The following is a 16832-nucleotide window of genomic DNA, read 5'->3' as shown; positions in this document are numbered from 1 at the left end:
GTTGTATCGTCTCATAGCCGGGTCAATTGGACTCATTCAAACGTCTTGGCATCATTTCCTAATTAAGGTTATGTATCCATAACTGTGCAATATGCAATTATATTTTTTGAGTCTTTATTTTGGATGATCACAAACCACGATGCTGTTCGAGTGTAAGCTTACTTGTTGTGGCTAAGAGGGACTGAACAAGCGCAACAGCCTGGCTCGATGCAAGCGTAACAGTTCGACTAGATGCGAGCATCATAGCCGGACTCAGATGTAAGCATCACAGCTCGACTCAATGTGAGTGTGACAGCTCGACTCGATGCTAGCATTACGGCTCGACTTGATGCCAGCATTATGGCTCGACTCGATGCGAGCATTACGGCTCGACTTGATGCGAGTGTGACAGCTCGACTCAATGCGAGTGTGACAGCTCGACTTGATGCGAGTGTGACAGCTCCACTCGATGCGAGTGTGACAGCTCCACTCGATGCGAGTGTGACAGCTCGACTCGATGCAAGCATCACAGTTTGTCTTGATGCGAGTGTGACAGCTCGACTTGATGCGAGCATTACGGCTCGACTTGATGCGAGTGTGACAGCTGGACTTGATGCGAGCGTGACAGCTCGACTTGATGCGAGTGTGACAGCTGGACTTGAAGCGAGCGTGACAGCTCGACTTGATGTGAGTGTGACAGCTTGATTCGACATGAGAGACAGCTAGCAGGTGTGTGTTTGGTGCACAGGAACGTGGTGACAGGCGAGCACTACAGGTTCGTCAACATGTGGATGGCTCGCACCTCGTACCTGGCTGCCTTCTTCATCATGCTCATATTCGTAAGTGCATTCCTCAACTTGCTTAACTTGGCCTGATGGGTTCTGTCAGCGGCTGGTTCTGCTTGCCTCACTCTGGATGTTGCTTACTTCTTCATTAGTAGGATGGCACAGCAACTTAAAAAATACCCGAATCTAGCATCTGAACAAAAATATAAATAGTAATGGATCTTTTGCTCAAATGCTTTGTTTGATTTTCATTGAAAATGAAAAAAATTTAAATGAGTAAGTACTGGCATGCAGTTTTCTGTAAAGAAACAAATTTTCTTGTTCGGACATGACCACCCTGTGGATACTTCGAATCAGATAGCTATAATAGAGATTTTACAATTTTTGTACGTTCTTTTGAGTATTCAATTTCATGTATTCACACCCTAGTATTTGTGAAACATTTTGAAATCATTTTGGTGTAAAATGAATGGTTTCCAAGTTTTAATATACTAGCCAATAACCTGCAGCTTTGCTCGCACAATTTCAGGGTATTGCTGATATGTTGACCATTGAAAGGAAAGTATGCCATTAGTTTCAAACATTTTTACTATAGAAACAGGCACGATAAATTGTCAGGTGCATAATTTTAATTTATAACAAAACCGTTTAAGAATGATTTTTTTTAAAATGGTCATCTATAGGCCTTTTTTATATATATATATATATATTTTGTATAGGTCATAGTTAATTGTGAATATTGTTTTTTTTAAATATTTTTAAATATTTTTCAACTTGAATACAAAAATTAAGTAAAATTTTATACACTTCTCAGGAGTGCAAGAAAAATTGATGCCAAAAACAGTTAACTTAAAGAGAGATAGATATGTATTGAAATAATTAAAACACACTCTTAGGCATAGTTTTTGGATGATAAAACACAATAAAAGAAAGAAATTATTAAATAAGGGAATTCTGTAGTAACTGTTCCTGCCCATAGCACAGGCTTGTAAAAATACAACAAATTCATTATATTTTATGCAGGCCGAAGGATTTAATTTTTATTTGAATAGAACTTAAAATTTCTTAAAAATGCATATTATTGATAGAATTAATGTAAATAAATCATAATTTGAATTTAAGTTAAAGTATACTAATCTATTGGTGTTTTTAATTTCTATGAACAATAGAAACATTTTGTATAACGGTCACCTTTGTAATATTGCTACAACAAACTGCACTTTTTTTTAAAATGTTTTTAATTTGGTCATAATTATAACACCTTAGGTCATTCAATTAAAAACTTTTTAGACGATAACAGTATACAATGTAATCTAAGTGGACTTCAGAATTGGACATAGAGGGGAATGAATAAAGAGGGAAAATGAAAAATATAATAAAGGTAAATGAGAGTGATTTGCATTTTTGCGCTTCATTGACATGGCAAGAGTCGCAGAATTTATATTGTTTCTAACTCTTAATTTATTGCAATATATTTCTATAGACATCATTATATGATTTATTATTTGATGCCAGTATGTATAAGTTTTGGGCGATCAATAATCTTGAACAACCAACATATAACTGACCATGCGAGAAGCATGGACTGGCTAAATGAAATTCTTCCACTTTCAATGTTTGGTTTTGGGACTTAACTTTCATTGTAAATGCTAACTTTAGCAGGAATCGGAGCCCCTTAAATTGTTATGGCAAATTATTGGGAATTAATGGAATGCGGGGAATCTAAACACACACTCGGCTACTCTGGTGAGAAATATGGTTCTCTCCAGCTGAGCGATGCAGAGCCTGGTACTGTTGCACAATCTCGGTGCATCAGCAAAACCAGGATGCCAACCTTCAGCTTCAGTTTGTGGGAAGACAGGTAACCCCTAGGCAAGACGTGATGGGTGTACCAAACGATAGCACATTTCAAATTCAAGGCAACACCATCTACCTGTTATTAGCGCAGTTAGTTCGCTAGCTGCCAGCCACTAAGTGGACGGTTTTCACTAAGGAGAAGGATAAGAAGCTGCCAGACTTTCGAATATGATCATGTGGCAGATATGGAAAGACACTCTTGGTAGCCAATTTGGCATGAAGAGGTAATTACAGAATTACGCTTCAAATCCATCTCACATTTTTCCGGGATAAACAGTAACTTGTCACTATCCGGCCCATAACTATCTCTTCGCAAAAAAATCATGTCGATCCGTTGCTCCGTTGCTGCGTGAAAGGAGGACAAACCAACTAACACACTTTCACATATATAATTTTAGTAGGGATACTTTTAAATAATTTTTTCCGTGAAATTTCTAGAAAGAATCCTAAGATTAAAAAATCTTTGAAAGAAATATATATTTTTTTTATATACTTTAAAGTTGTCATTGAAAATATTCAGTCTAGAACTTGTATATATGTATTTGCTTAGTTGTTCTACAAGAAAAGTTAATAGTTTATAAGGAAAGTCACCAGTAGAGGAAAATAAATGAATATGATAATCTTGAAAATGAGAAGTATGTTATGAGAGAGTATGATTAAAACATTAAAACAAAGATGTAGTTACATTTTTGAAATCATTAGACCAAACAAAAAATAATTCCCTGTACAAAGGACTAACTGAAGAAAAAGAAAACTGTAAAAAAAATTAAACAGGTAAAATAATTTTTTTTTAAAAATTTTTCAATGTTTCCTTAGGTACAATTTTATCCAGTTGGTTAGTATTAATAGCCCTAGATTATGTAGACAGCACTTTTACACTTGTTAGTGTGTGTAAATGCACTATTTCTGTAGTACTTCATACAGCGTGGAGGAAATTGTTGAAATGTTATGTATCACTCTTCTCTGTTTACAGACTATGTCTATATCGATGTTGCTGAGGTACTCTCATCACCAGATATTCGTCTTTATCGGTGAGTACTGTTTTCATTGTTTTTTTTTTTAAATCAACTTATTTGAAGCTCTTTGCTGGCAATTGTATTGTTCCGATGATATGTGAACGTGGTGGATTCAACATTTTGATGTTTGGTGATGGTGTGTCGGTACAAAGAAAAGGAGGGTTCGGTTCGTGTGGCATTGGTGGAAACTGTCAAACAAGCAGCCAGCAGACTGACAATAGGGATGATTTTATTGAATTAAAATTCTGATAATTTGTAAGAATCATGTTCAATCTTTTTCGTGTTCATACATATAGAACCTGAGGATAAGGCATCTAAAGAGAGAGTACAGTTTTGCACAGTAAAATAGACACTTGATTTATAGCCATGATATCAGAGAACTTCCTTACGTTTAGGTCTACTAGGAGTAGCTAGTTGTTTGTTCTTTTGAAACAGTTCAGTTTTGTAATTTCGTAGGTCTAGACGGTGTATATGAATAATTGGTAGGAAATTTGTACCGGTGTGATATTTGTTAAAAAAATTAGTTCTTTTAACAAATGAGGCATTTGCAGAGAATAAAAAATTTATCGAAGACAACTTAAAATGCACTACCATTAGTAGAGCCAAGATTTTATGGTGTTATGAAAAAGGACTTTTCGTCATTAAGAATTGTGGATTTCGTCTTTATCGTCATAAAAAATTAAAACACATGTAATAACATGTACACACCTAGCAGAGCTGCCTTGATCAAATGCTTCAATAATTCGTGGTTAGAGACTTAAAATATGCATATTAAACAATACTATGTTGAGAGTACATAAAAAATTAACAACTAAAATATTCAGTATTCTTATGCAGGTAAGTACTGTTCCTGAGTTCAGGAGAGAGTCTAAATTAATTAAAATATAAACTACAGTTAAACTTTTGTTCTATAAATGCAATATAATTAAGCTCAGGAAAAAGCCACCATTGTCAGCAGTTCAGCATTCTCTGGTTTTAGAGATCTTCTTCTGTCACTTACAACTGCAGAATACTTAGAAAAAGATCTTTCTGAGTCCACATTCGTTGCAGGTATCCATATTAACTTTAAAGCAGCAGCTGCAAATTCAGGATAATCCGCTTTCATTTTACATAGTATGTCCACCATGTCTATATAGTTCACATGCGGTTTCTTCTGCTCTTGGGAAACCAGGTTTTGGAGTGTTATGTAGCCTGTTGCTACAGAGGTCTTCTGCACCTTGCAAAGGAAAGGTAGGTTCCCAATATGTTTCTGGAATTCTTTTTCCTCCACACGAATGTTTCCTACATTTTGAGGATTCATTAGAGCGCTGATTCCCAGAAATAGTTCACGAGATGGATCAGTGTTCACCAGATCAATCAGTTTTATAAGACTGAGTTTAGCTGTGTTCTTGAACTGCTCTTTAAGGGCTGCAGAGTTTTCATTTCAGCCAAAATGTCTTCAACATTTTCAGGAAATATTCCCTTAGCCAAGACATCAAGAGTAGTTTGCAGTTTACTCAATTTTGTGAACAACTGATGAGCAGTAGGATACTTTGTTCCTTCAAGAAAATTAATTAGCTCTACAAAGGTGTTACAGTTTTGAGCCACAAATGTAAGAGTGGCCTCAAGACATTGTAACTCTTCCTTCTGGAGTCCCTTGATATATTTAACACCAGAGTTATCTTCGCTAAGCTGCTCAAAGAATTCCACAATGTCGTGCAGATGGAGTGCGAGGTATGATACAGATTCAAACCATGTGTTCCAACGTGTAACAACTGGCATGGGGAATAACTTGACCAGAGCCTTGTTTTCTCCATGTTTCTGGAGAAGAAATTGAAGGTATGCATGCCTCCTCTTTCTGGTGTTAAGAAAGGCCATCTTTACCTTACAAACGAAGAGGTTCAGTTCTTCCAAGTTGTTTTGCCAGATCTGCCCAACAATGTTTACTTTATGGGCCCAACATTGTATGTGGTACATGTGGTCACCAAATACACCTTCAAGTGTGCCAGCAGATTTTGTCATGTACCTGGCACTATCTGTAACATACGCAATTATGTTTTCTTCCTTGACTTCATATTTGGAGCATACATCAATCACTGCCCGAGAACAACAAACAGCATTTGCTGACACAAGAAGCCCCTAAGATAACATCTTGTTCAGCACCTGGTTTCAGAATTTTAAACAAGATGTTGAAAACACAATTATTACTCTTGTCAGTGGTTTCATCTGCGAGTATGACCACATCTTGCCCCAAGAGCTGCTGCTTGATTTACACTTCTTTTTTCTCTCTAAGTAGGGGAATGTACTTTTTCCTCATCCAATCCGCTGTTGGAAGATCACCAGCACCACTTACATGCTTCTGCATCCATGCAGTCAACTTGCTGTTGTCAAGTTTCTCAAGAGGAATACCTGCAGCTACAAAGGCTTCAACAGTTTCGAGAACAAAATCTTCCTTTTGTTTTTTTGCGCATATTTGCGCCACTCCTGCTTCTGGGATAGAAAGCTGTCGTTTCAAAGTGCATGGGGATCGTTTAGCTTTTACATGTTTGTCGCTAATTATGTGCTTGTTTACCGTGTCCTTACGTTCATGCTCCAAACGGCAATTACAATATTTACAGAAAAGTATTTTTCCGTCACTGACATATAATCCCTCATTCTTAAACTCGTCAGCACGTGATGCCGCAGTAGCTTTATTTTTCGGCATGATTAAGAAATTTAGCTTTCATTTATGCACGTCATTTGTAAACAAAGCCCGGAGGTACCAAAAACTAGTATTTACTGAAGTTGTAGCGAAAAAATAAACCGCGGGAAGCCTACTTTTTACAGGCGAGAGAGCCTTATACCCGAAGTAAAAGGTTAGGTTATGTCAGGTCAGTGAAATAAATGTTTTTATTTATTTTCCGGAAGGGTTGGGTAGGTAAGCGTTATTTAAAATATTTAATGATCGTAAAATAAATAAATCCTTGCAATATGGTGCTTTTTCATTAGCGATCTGAAAACTTCGATTATGTTACGATTTTGGCTCTCTCGCCTGTGAAGTGTGAAATGAAAATGAAGGCTTGACGGTAAACTGCTTATTCAACAAGCACACAAAATTGCGTTACAGTGAAATTTCATTAAATATCAAGTGATCATTAAATATCAATATTCGCTTTCATTTTATTTTCATACGTATTTATTTAATGAATGCAGTTTTTGTTCACGTGTATTTTTCAAAGGATACAGCAAACAAGGCGCTGAGATTTTTCACGTTGTTGTGTTTGTTAACTTGTTAATTTTAGTTTACGATCGTCAGTTGTTAATATTGCGTGATCTCTAGTGGCTAGATGAGTTTTAAAAACCCTAACCTAACTCCGATAACAATCTTTTTTTTGTTCGTGAAATCGTCAATTTTTGTGATATATTGTAATTTTTTAAGATGAATAATTAACGTATTAAATAACCACCACACTGCAGTTGGATGACGACCATTTCTTCTACAAACAGATATGGAATTTTTGTCAATCAACCAATAGTCGGTAGTTAACGATTTAAATCAATACTGAGGTGTTTATTTGTGGTTAGAAAACATTTCACATTTTTCGCGGTTTGGGATGAATTTCGCGTGAAAATTCGCGATTTCGCATAAAACCATATAATCTGGGCTCTAACCATTAGTGATGGGAGTCACATATTGACATGAATACAGAAAGAGACCAAAATATACATTGTTACAAATGCAAACAGGACCACGATGAGCGCCAGGTTTGGAGCTGGCTGGCGGCCTTGCAAGGACACTGACGTCACACGCTGTCCATTGATGTAACATGCTACATGTGCCTGGCCGGATTACAAGGGTCGTCACTACTCCTTCCCCCCCTCAAGAAGTCCTGCCTTGGCACTGTTATCTATCGCTGAGCGGCCTTGGGAATTCCGCGGAATGAGATTGGAGCAGCATGACTTTATGTCGTCCTTCTGGACTGTTCGGACGTCGGTTTCGGCCCGGGACAATGTGACACATTACAGCCGCTCTTGTCGGTTCGAGAAGGGCGCCCCAGGTACTTAAGCAGCGACGCTGCGGGAGTCCCGCGACGGAAAGTGCCACAAGAGTTCTGGTGAGTGCCGCGAGAGTTCGGCGACGGGTGCTGCGTTAGTCCTGCAATGATTCACGTGACGATTTTGGTGACAGAGTTCTGCGACGAGTCCGCCGACAGTTGCGAGCGAGTTCCAGGCAAGTTCCGAAAGTGAATGGAAGTGCGACATCGGTAAGAGTGGCGCGATGAGATCGAGAGTGTGTGAATGAGTGGCGCGAGACTGTGTTTGTGTGGACAGGCACGAGGTAAGGGGCGAACCACTGTCGAGCTTAGCTCCAGTGAGGAGTGCGAACTGCAGAACTTGACAGACATTGAGTGACTGGAGAATAAACATTTTTAAGTGCCAGTGATTTGTGATCGGACATTTTTAAGTTCAATTATTTATTATTATTGTAAATATTAGTAATTAATAAAACTGTATAAAAAACTTAATTGGTCTATCTCTTACGAACCCAGTTCTCCCCATATTAGGTCGTAACAATATCTTATTTCATGTCACAAAATTTTTTAACAGCAATTTGCAACTTTTCTACACTTGAATATAATAGTGTAATTTTTAGATATGCATGTGTATGGTAGAATAAATTGTTTATAACTAATGTAGGATTAAATATATGATTTTAGAGATCTGCTGGTAAATTGATGCTTACACTTTTCTGGGACTCACAAGGAACTATTTTATGCAATTTTCTTGAAGACCAACGAACAATCAAAAGTCAATATTACACTGATATGCTGGAAAACAAATTAAAACCTGCAATTCACACTAAACATTGTAGACTTTGGAAAAAAGGTGTGATTTTGCTTCACGACAATGCATGGCCACATACAGCACAGATAACGCAAGAATGCATTCAAAATCTGGGCTGAGAGATTCTTCTACACCCTCCTTACAGTCCAGATATCACCCCCTCACACTTTTATATGTTGGGTCCCCTTAAGGAAACTACACTGCAAAAAATTCTGCTCCAACGAAGAAGTCAAGATTCAGTTGCAAATTTGGCTCTAAAAGCAGCCAAAATAATTTTATGTCAGAGGTATATGTAACTTAAGGAAACAATAGGATAAGTGTTGGGGGGAATTATGTTTAAAAATTGGTAAATTTTTATTTTGATTAAATAAACTATTATTTGAGCTACATTGATTTGTCTCGTTACTTATTGAATGACCCTCGTATATAAAATGTCATAAGTTTTATTTAAAGAACATAACAGTGGTTGATTAGGACTATTAAAAAAAGGTATTTTGATTCCAGTTTATCATCATAGGCATTACCAACCAATAGTGCATCTAATGTAGCTCTTCTTGAAAACAAACAGCCAAGAATTAAGTCTAGATCAACAATGATTTTGAAATTTTTATTTTTCCTTATAATTTTGAATAATTTATTTTGTTCTTTTTGAAGTTTATCATAGTCAGTTTTATATATTGTGTTTCAAATGATTAGAGCCATGTTCAAGATTAGATCTAATTAAGAATATATATAGATTGGGTATTGAAATACATTAGATGCATTAAGTGTAATGTCTTTAATGAGAGAAAGAGTACTGTTCACATTGGATAAGATATTACCCCGGATAATCAGGAGTCTACTGTAATATGTTATGGTTTACAGTATCAAATGCTTTTGCTAGATGGAAAAAGCAAGCATCAACCTGACCACGAGAAATAACCATAGAATAAATTGGATTAAGAAATGATAATAAATTAGTGGAAGTAGTTTTGCCTTTTCTAAATCCATGTTGATTGTTAGATAGTCTACTTTTTACATTATGTTTGAAGATAATTTTATCAAAGACGTAAGCAAACTTATTTAAGATAGATATGGACCTATAATTCATTACAATAATTTTACTACCTTTTTTATGTATAGGAATAACCTTAACTGTTTTCCACAGGTTAGGATGTAAAATAATTTGGTTTTTTAGGAGGTACATAAACACTGGAGAAATATTCAGCAAACAAGTTAGCTATAATAAGGGGTTCATTAGTAACTGTATCATTAACCTAAATGGATATTTGTTTTTGATAACCTCTCATTTAACATATTGCCAAAATTTTTAGGGTTGTGTTTGATTTTATTATTAAAAATTTGAAGCGAGAATTTTTTATCATGTAAAATGAGATTGGCCTCTTTGCAAAAATGAGAAAACAATGAATAATAATGATTCATGTTGCAGTTGTATAATTTATAATTTTTTTTTACTTTTTAAGGACTTAAGTAGTTTGGAATACCAATGAGAATAACTTGAAGTTTTCTTTGTAATTTCTGGGTTGTAAAAATTAATATAGTCACATAAAGGTACTATGAAATAATCCACCATAGTGTTTACATCATTAAAATTATAGATCACTAATTTAATATAAGCTTAAAAAAATCACAATTCCTGTAGTCTTTGAATATAGAGCTTCTGTGATTGAAAACTGTTGTAGATTGTTAAAGCAAACGTCCAGTTGGTGATTTGAGTCCAGAGAAAAGTTAAATTGGGTTAAACCCAAATCAGATATGAAGTTAATAAGAGCTTGAGCTTTAATACCTGAGTGAAATTCTTATAGGTAGGAAAGTTTGACCACAGTTGACACCAGGCACATTGAAGTCACCCATAATTACAATATTGTCTTGGCAGTTAACAATCCTTTCTTCAAGATTATCAAAATAGGAAAGGTAACTGGCAGAAGATGTATTAGAAGGAATATAAATGTTCCCAAGTATTAGATATTCATTTAAGTTAATTTGATATTAACCCAGATGGCTTCAATTCCGGGATAATAATAAGTATTATTTGGCAGGACAGTTTCAAATTTTTGTTTGTTTATTACAATTAAAGTCTCTCCTCTTTCCCTCATTGATTGTATGGGTAGGGGGGTCTCTATCAGATCTAAAGATGTAATAGTTGTCATTGAAGTAATGTGAATTGTTCAACCATGTTTCAGTGAGACAAATTATTTATAATCAATTATTAAATTCAATCACTTTCGTTATTAGGCCTCTTAAATTTTGATATAGTATCTCAAATTCACAAAACTCTGGCATACTAGACAGAGGGCATTAAGGTATCTCCTCCAGGCACTGAGCTAGCTGGCTGATTAATATGCTTCAGTCATTATAATTTTCCCTTGAAGTAATAAACAGTCTTTGATACTGTTCATTTAACTGGTCATGTATGTAAAATAACTTACAGATATATTTTTTTAAATGGTTAGATACTGTAAAATATGATAAAACTATTTCAGTTGTAAAACATAAATAGAGATTCATCAAAGACAAAGCATAGTTTTAGGTAGTAAATTCATACGGGACAATTTCAAATTTTGTTTGATCAATAAGCCATAACAGTATGTATATAAAAATATTTTATTAAATGTTGTTTGATGAAGAACAACCTTTAGCTCTTAAAATTGTGGTTTGTAGCCGTGTCCTTGGCAGATAATTCACCGACGTTACTGCGGTAACTGCTCCCTGATGATGGCGACTGCAATGTCGACCGAAACGTCGGTGGATTATCCGCCAAGGACACGGCTACAACTCAGAAGCCGAGCAACTACTGTATAAAGTCAAGTTTGATTTTGTCAGATTTACTACAATATTTACATTCAGTTGAATAACCGGAAAGTATAAAGTTTTCATAAACGGCTCAACCAGCGAACAGGCGGGTGCCCACCGATTCATCATACTGCCATCCGGGGCAGTAAGCGTGGGCGAGGCCAGAAACCGAAGTTTCTACAACTCGCTAAGTGCATAGTAATTCAGGTGCACCACACACTGGTGAAGAATCATTTGAATCGACGGCAGGGGGTGCGTGTCTTGTGGGGATAGGTTTGGCACACGGGCCTGTGTGTGCGCTGGTAGGTTGTGTAATGCTAGAGAAGTTACGTGTACCTAATTCGGCGGGGGAGTGAAGCTCCCCACCAGTTAGATCGGCTAACTGGCGTGATGTAGTGTTGTGCTGGTGTGCATTAGAGGCAGGGCCGGATTTAGGGGAGGGCAACCGGGGTGAAAGCTCCACAAATTCCGACAAGTAAACACTAGTAAACATCTTTTCCTTTGATATTCTTTTTTCGCTGTTTTACCTTTACCTACAGTACTTTGTACATACATGTTAAATATTAACAGAAATATTCATTAACACTAAAATTTAATTTCATATTTTCTTGTCACCGATTATATTTATGTATGTTTTTTTTTAATACTAAGAGAATCTACTTAATTTCACAATAAATTATTTATTGGAAAACTCTCATGAAAAAAAAAATTGTTCATTTTATTTGAAAAATAATTTGGGGCCAGGGGGCCTCCGCTCCTCTGTTGCCCCGAGGCCTCCAGACCTCTGAATCCGGCCGTGATTAGAGGCTTGTCGGTGTGCTGTAATTTCAAGTGACCTGGTTGAACTCGATGCGTGGCGTGTAGCGTGAAGCTGTGCGAGCCGCTCCTACGAACCCCTGGGAACAACACACGACGTGCGAGGGGCAGACAGGCGGGTGCAATCGGGGCGAGCTGGTCTCGCCTTGGACTCGGCATGGCCGGGCTTGTTTGAACGGGACGGCGAAGGACGTGATTGGCGCCGGCAGCAGCAGCTGCAGTACGGTCAGCGTGACTGAAGGAGCGCGGATGTGGCGACACGCGCGGCCGGAAGTGGGGCTCGCCTCATCAATACTGCATGCGCGGCGCCGCCGCCTCGCCCCGAGGTTGGCGGCAGTGGCTCTTGGCGGCCGGCCCCTCTGATGTGCTCCGGGGGCTCCGGGTATGAAATATTCATGTCGCCGGGGAGGGCGCTATCTCTCCCGGAGCGCCAGAGAGGCCGCTGATCTCCTGCGTCCTCCTCCCCCCTCCCCTTCTCCCTCACAGACCGGACAACTGGGTCGCGGCGCCTAGCCACCAGGATCTCCACCTGTGTTGCTCGTGCTCGACCAGCCCTGTCCCGTCAGGGAAGCCCGAGATGCACATAAAGTTCTGCCATTCCCATTGTTACCGTGTTCGGTAACTTTCTTTGCGATTTAGTTGGCTGTTGCTTGTTTTCTTGTAAGAAGCGTTTCTTTGTTTTGCATTTAATAATTTAAATTTTTTTTGTAATTAATATTTTATTTATTGCTTTTGTTATTGTTATTTAATTATTCATAGTTTTGCTTATTAGGTTTTTCCTTTTTTTTTAAATATTAAATTGCATTAGGAGGACACAAAAAAAATGAAATAGTTTGCTCAACAGCCGCCTAGTGATTCAGAAACGTAGGACTTGAAATTTAACGCCATGCGGACTTCATGTGCTTTAAGGGAATATCTGCAGCACTCCTAACCTCTAATCATCCACCGACTCTGGCCTCCAAGAAGCTGGATTACAGGAGTACGCCACGACTCCCAGCCCCGCCTAGTGATGTGTGGGTTTGGTTGTTACGAGTGTACCCGAGGACGGCCGAAGAAGCTCGATGGTGACGTAGCCGAGAGACGCGCTCAGCTGTGGCGCGGGAGTGTGTGGAACGGACTTGCGAGCGAGAGACGACAGCAGCAGGGCGATTTTTTTTCCTAACCTAACTAAAACTAAGTGTATTTTGGAGGGGTCCGGGTTAGGGAGGGACCTAGGTGCGTCTCAGGCCGAAGCCTATACGCCTATTCATGCTGGGATCAGCCATGCAGGGCTAGGGTCGCATGCATCATGTGCTAGGAGGGGATTGGCCAGCCATGGCAACGATTGGCGCCATGACTAACTCCCCTCACCCTTAAATCTATACTATAACTAGAGATAGGTTGGGCCCAGGTAAAACCTGCATAGACACAGGGAAAACCCTGGGCACATTCATGCGGGATGCAAATTGGCATGCATTACGTGTAGGAATTTACAGGTGACAGGATGGTCTGGATGAAGTGTTGGACAGAGTAGAAAAGAGTCTACCCATGAAGTTCTGCCATTCCCGATTACACCCGAACAATTCACCATCGGCCAACCTCGGGTTTATTTACATATATTTATCTGTTTATTTTAATGTAGCTATACTAACCTAACCAACCGTCCATAGTGTTTTTAAAGTGTATTAATGTAGCTGAACTGACCGACCACTTTTAATACTTGAATTCATTTTTCCTGCGCAAAAATAAAACAAATCCCGAAGATGGCCGAAGGTGAAATGTTCGGATGTAATCGGGAATGGCAGACCTTTATGTGCATCTTAGGTCTCCCCGTCCCGTCACCACCTTTCTCCTCGGCTGCTCGCCTCGGCTCGCCAAGTACGGGAGGCCTTTATTTCACAAACGAGATAGCCACACCCGAAGTTCCCCGAATTTCACGCTCGCTTTTTTCCCCCCGTCCTATCTCATTGTATAAACCGGCGTGGCATTAAATTTTGCGGTGGATTAGGGTAGGTTAGCTACATTATAAATACTTTAAAACATTTGTGGGTGGTTGGTTACATTAGGTAAGTATAGCTACATTAAAAATACTGTAAAATCATTTTATGGTTGCTTAGCAAATAACTTTTTAATATGTAGCTATCCAGCGCTAGGAAACTGTTCACATGATTTCACAGTATCTTTGATGTAACTATCATAACCAAATCAACCGTCCACGATGTTTTAAAGTATTTATAATGTAGCTAACCTAACCTTTTACAATGAACAAAAAAAAAACCGAAGATGCACGATCGGCCGTTTGGTTCTCTCGTCTGTGAAAAGAAGGCTTCCCGCCAAGTACAGTTGTCGACACACTTGGCCCTGTCTTCGGGTCTAACGGCAGTCCCGTATCGACCGATACATCTCGGCTGTGGGTTCACCACGTTTTGCTGTGTTTTTGTCTCGTTTGAACTGTTGTGCTGAATTTTTTTTGGGTTCGGTATTTTTGTGCTGTCATCTTTTGTGGGGATTTTTTCGTTTTGTTAGTCCATTTTTCTTTGTTTGTTGACCATATTCCTGTTGTGGAGTATTGCGTGGTGTTTATATCCTGACAACAGCAATTTTTTTGCTTAACACCACAACGCCGAACGTACAATAACGCCGAAATACCATAACGCCGAATGTCAAAATTGACCACAACGCCGACCGCTAGAAAACTGCTGTGTACCAAAACGCCGAAATAACAACTGAATGAATTTGTGTGTGTTTCTTAAATGTACCTTAACGCCGAAATACCACAATCAAACCTAACCTAACCTAACTTAACCTAACCTAGCCTATCCTAGCCTAACCTAACATAACCTAGTCTAACATAACCTAGTCTAACCTAACCTAGTCTAACATAACCTAGTCTAACATAACCTAGTCTAACCTAACCTAACCTTTGTGGCAGTCCTGCAATGACATTTTTCGGCGTTAGTGTATTTCGGCGTTGTGGTACACAGCAGTTTTCTAGCTGTCGGCGTTGTGGTCAATTTGGCATTTCGGCGTTGTGGTATTTCGGCGTTGTGGTCCGTCCCCTTTGCTGACCTGTTCCTCCTGGCATTGCTGCCGAGCGAGCCCGTGGCGCAAAGACAATATGCATGAGGGCATAGAATCACGTTTTTGAGAGGTCGATAGTTTCAGCATTTTTTTTAAAAAAGTGACCAATAAGGGAGCCGGGGCATAGTTGGCCACAGTTTGGCCGCTGACGAGTCTGAGTGTTAAATGAATTATATTTGTTGCATCAAAATAAGTATTTTTTTAAGCCAATAGAGAAGTGTGACTTCAATGCTTACATCTTGGTGTTGGGTAAGCCATTTTCCTGCACATCAATGGCTTTTTGAGTATCTTAAATATAAACGATTCAATGATTTTATTTTGTATGATTCTGTGTGTTACATTAAGAAGCTTTGTTGATAGCAACATTTTCGGAATAATTTTTCGAATAGTCAAGTGTAAAATCAGCGACGTGATTCTCCTATAAGGTGAAGGGTCGTGAGGGATGACAAAAGCACAAATGTACGCAAACATCCACCGTAACTGTTCAGGCATATGGCAACATCAAGAATTGATCTCAACCGACACAATGTTACCTTTCGGGATAAAACGCCGCCAATGTCCCATAATTCCTGCGTACACTGTTCACACTACCAGTTGCCAATGTAACTTTGTCACGACCAAGAGTTGTTAAGTGAAGGTGTATACTGACCCTCATAAGAGGGAAGCTAAGATGTACATCAAGTTCTGTCCCTGCCCGAACACGCCCGAATATTCACCTTCGCCCAACCTATCTCTAGTTATAGTCTAGATTAAAGAGTGAGGGGAGTTAGTCATGGCGCCAATCGCTGCCATGGCTGGCCAATCCCCTCCTAGCACATGATGCATGCGACCCTCTCCTTGCATGGCTAATCCCAGCATGACTAGGCGTATAGGCTTCGGCCTGAGACGCACCTAGGTCCCTCCCTAACCCGGACCCCTCCAAAATACAATTAGTTTTAGTTAGGTTAGGAAAAAAAATAATTATATTTCTCTGTTTATTTTAATGTAGCTATACTAACCTAACTAACCGTCCATAGTGTTTTAAAGTGTTTTAATGTAGCTAACCTAACCGACCACTTTTAATATTTGAATTCATTTTTCCTGCGCAAAAATAAAACAAATCCTGAGGTTGGCCAAAGGTTAATTAATATTCGGGCGTGTTCGGGCAGGGACAGAAATTGATGTACATGTTAGGCTTCCCCTCATAAGACGCGGTCAAGCACCATGTCTTGGACGTATGCATTATGGCGAAGGCGAGGTTAAAAAGTGACTTCACCCACGTCACAGCATTCCGTCTCCTGACAGTTCCTGACTCCATGATTATATGACGTTTTACTCTCCGTGCTACAGTTCACAAAATTTACCACGTAAAACGCGAGGAGTGCATCCCATTTCTGGAAGTCAACGTTCCACAAGACACAGTCGCTGGAACACCTGCTTGTACCCGAGTAGTTGTGATTGTGTTGATGTGGGGACGCACAACGCTGAAATACCACAACGCCGAACGTACAATAACGCCGAAAAATGTCATTGCAGGACTGCCACAAAGGTTAGGTTAGGTAAGGTTAGCACACAAATTCATTCAGTTGCTTTTCATTTTGCTCCTGTGGCCCCTCCTCCCCGCAGCAACATTTTTCGGCGTTACTGTATTTCGGCGTTGTGGTACACAGCAGTTTTCTAGCTGTCGGCGTTGCGGTCAATTTGGCATTCGGCGTTATGGTATTCGGCGTTATTGTACGTTCGG

At 39.0% G+C, this 16832-nt stretch overlaps 1 protein-coding gene across 9 annotated transcripts in view; it reads left to right on the top strand.

Annotated features, from left to right (window-relative positions):
* LOC134532619 (membralin) overlaps window positions 1-16832 on the top strand; it is a 61470-nt gene that overhangs the window by 16104 nt on the left and 28534 nt on the right. For all 9 annotated transcript variants that reach the window (XM_063369209.1, XM_063369206.1, XM_063369203.1 and 6 more), the window contains exons 9-10: window positions 728-818; window positions 3595-3652. In XM_063369209.1, the coding sequence (XP_063225279.1) occupies window positions 728-818; window positions 3595-3652 (149 nt within the window). The remainder of the gene's footprint in view (window positions 1-727; window positions 819-3594; window positions 3653-16832) is intronic.

This window comes from Bacillus rossius, chromosome 6 (assembly GCF_032445375.1).
Source record: "Bacillus rossius redtenbacheri isolate Brsri chromosome 6, Brsri_v3, whole genome shotgun sequence".
Lineage (NCBI taxonomy): Eukaryota > Metazoa > Arthropoda > Insecta > Phasmatodea > Bacillidae > Bacillus > Bacillus rossius.
The sequence above is the reverse complement of the archived record's forward strand: the minus strand, read 5'-3'. Positions and strand labels throughout refer to the sequence as shown.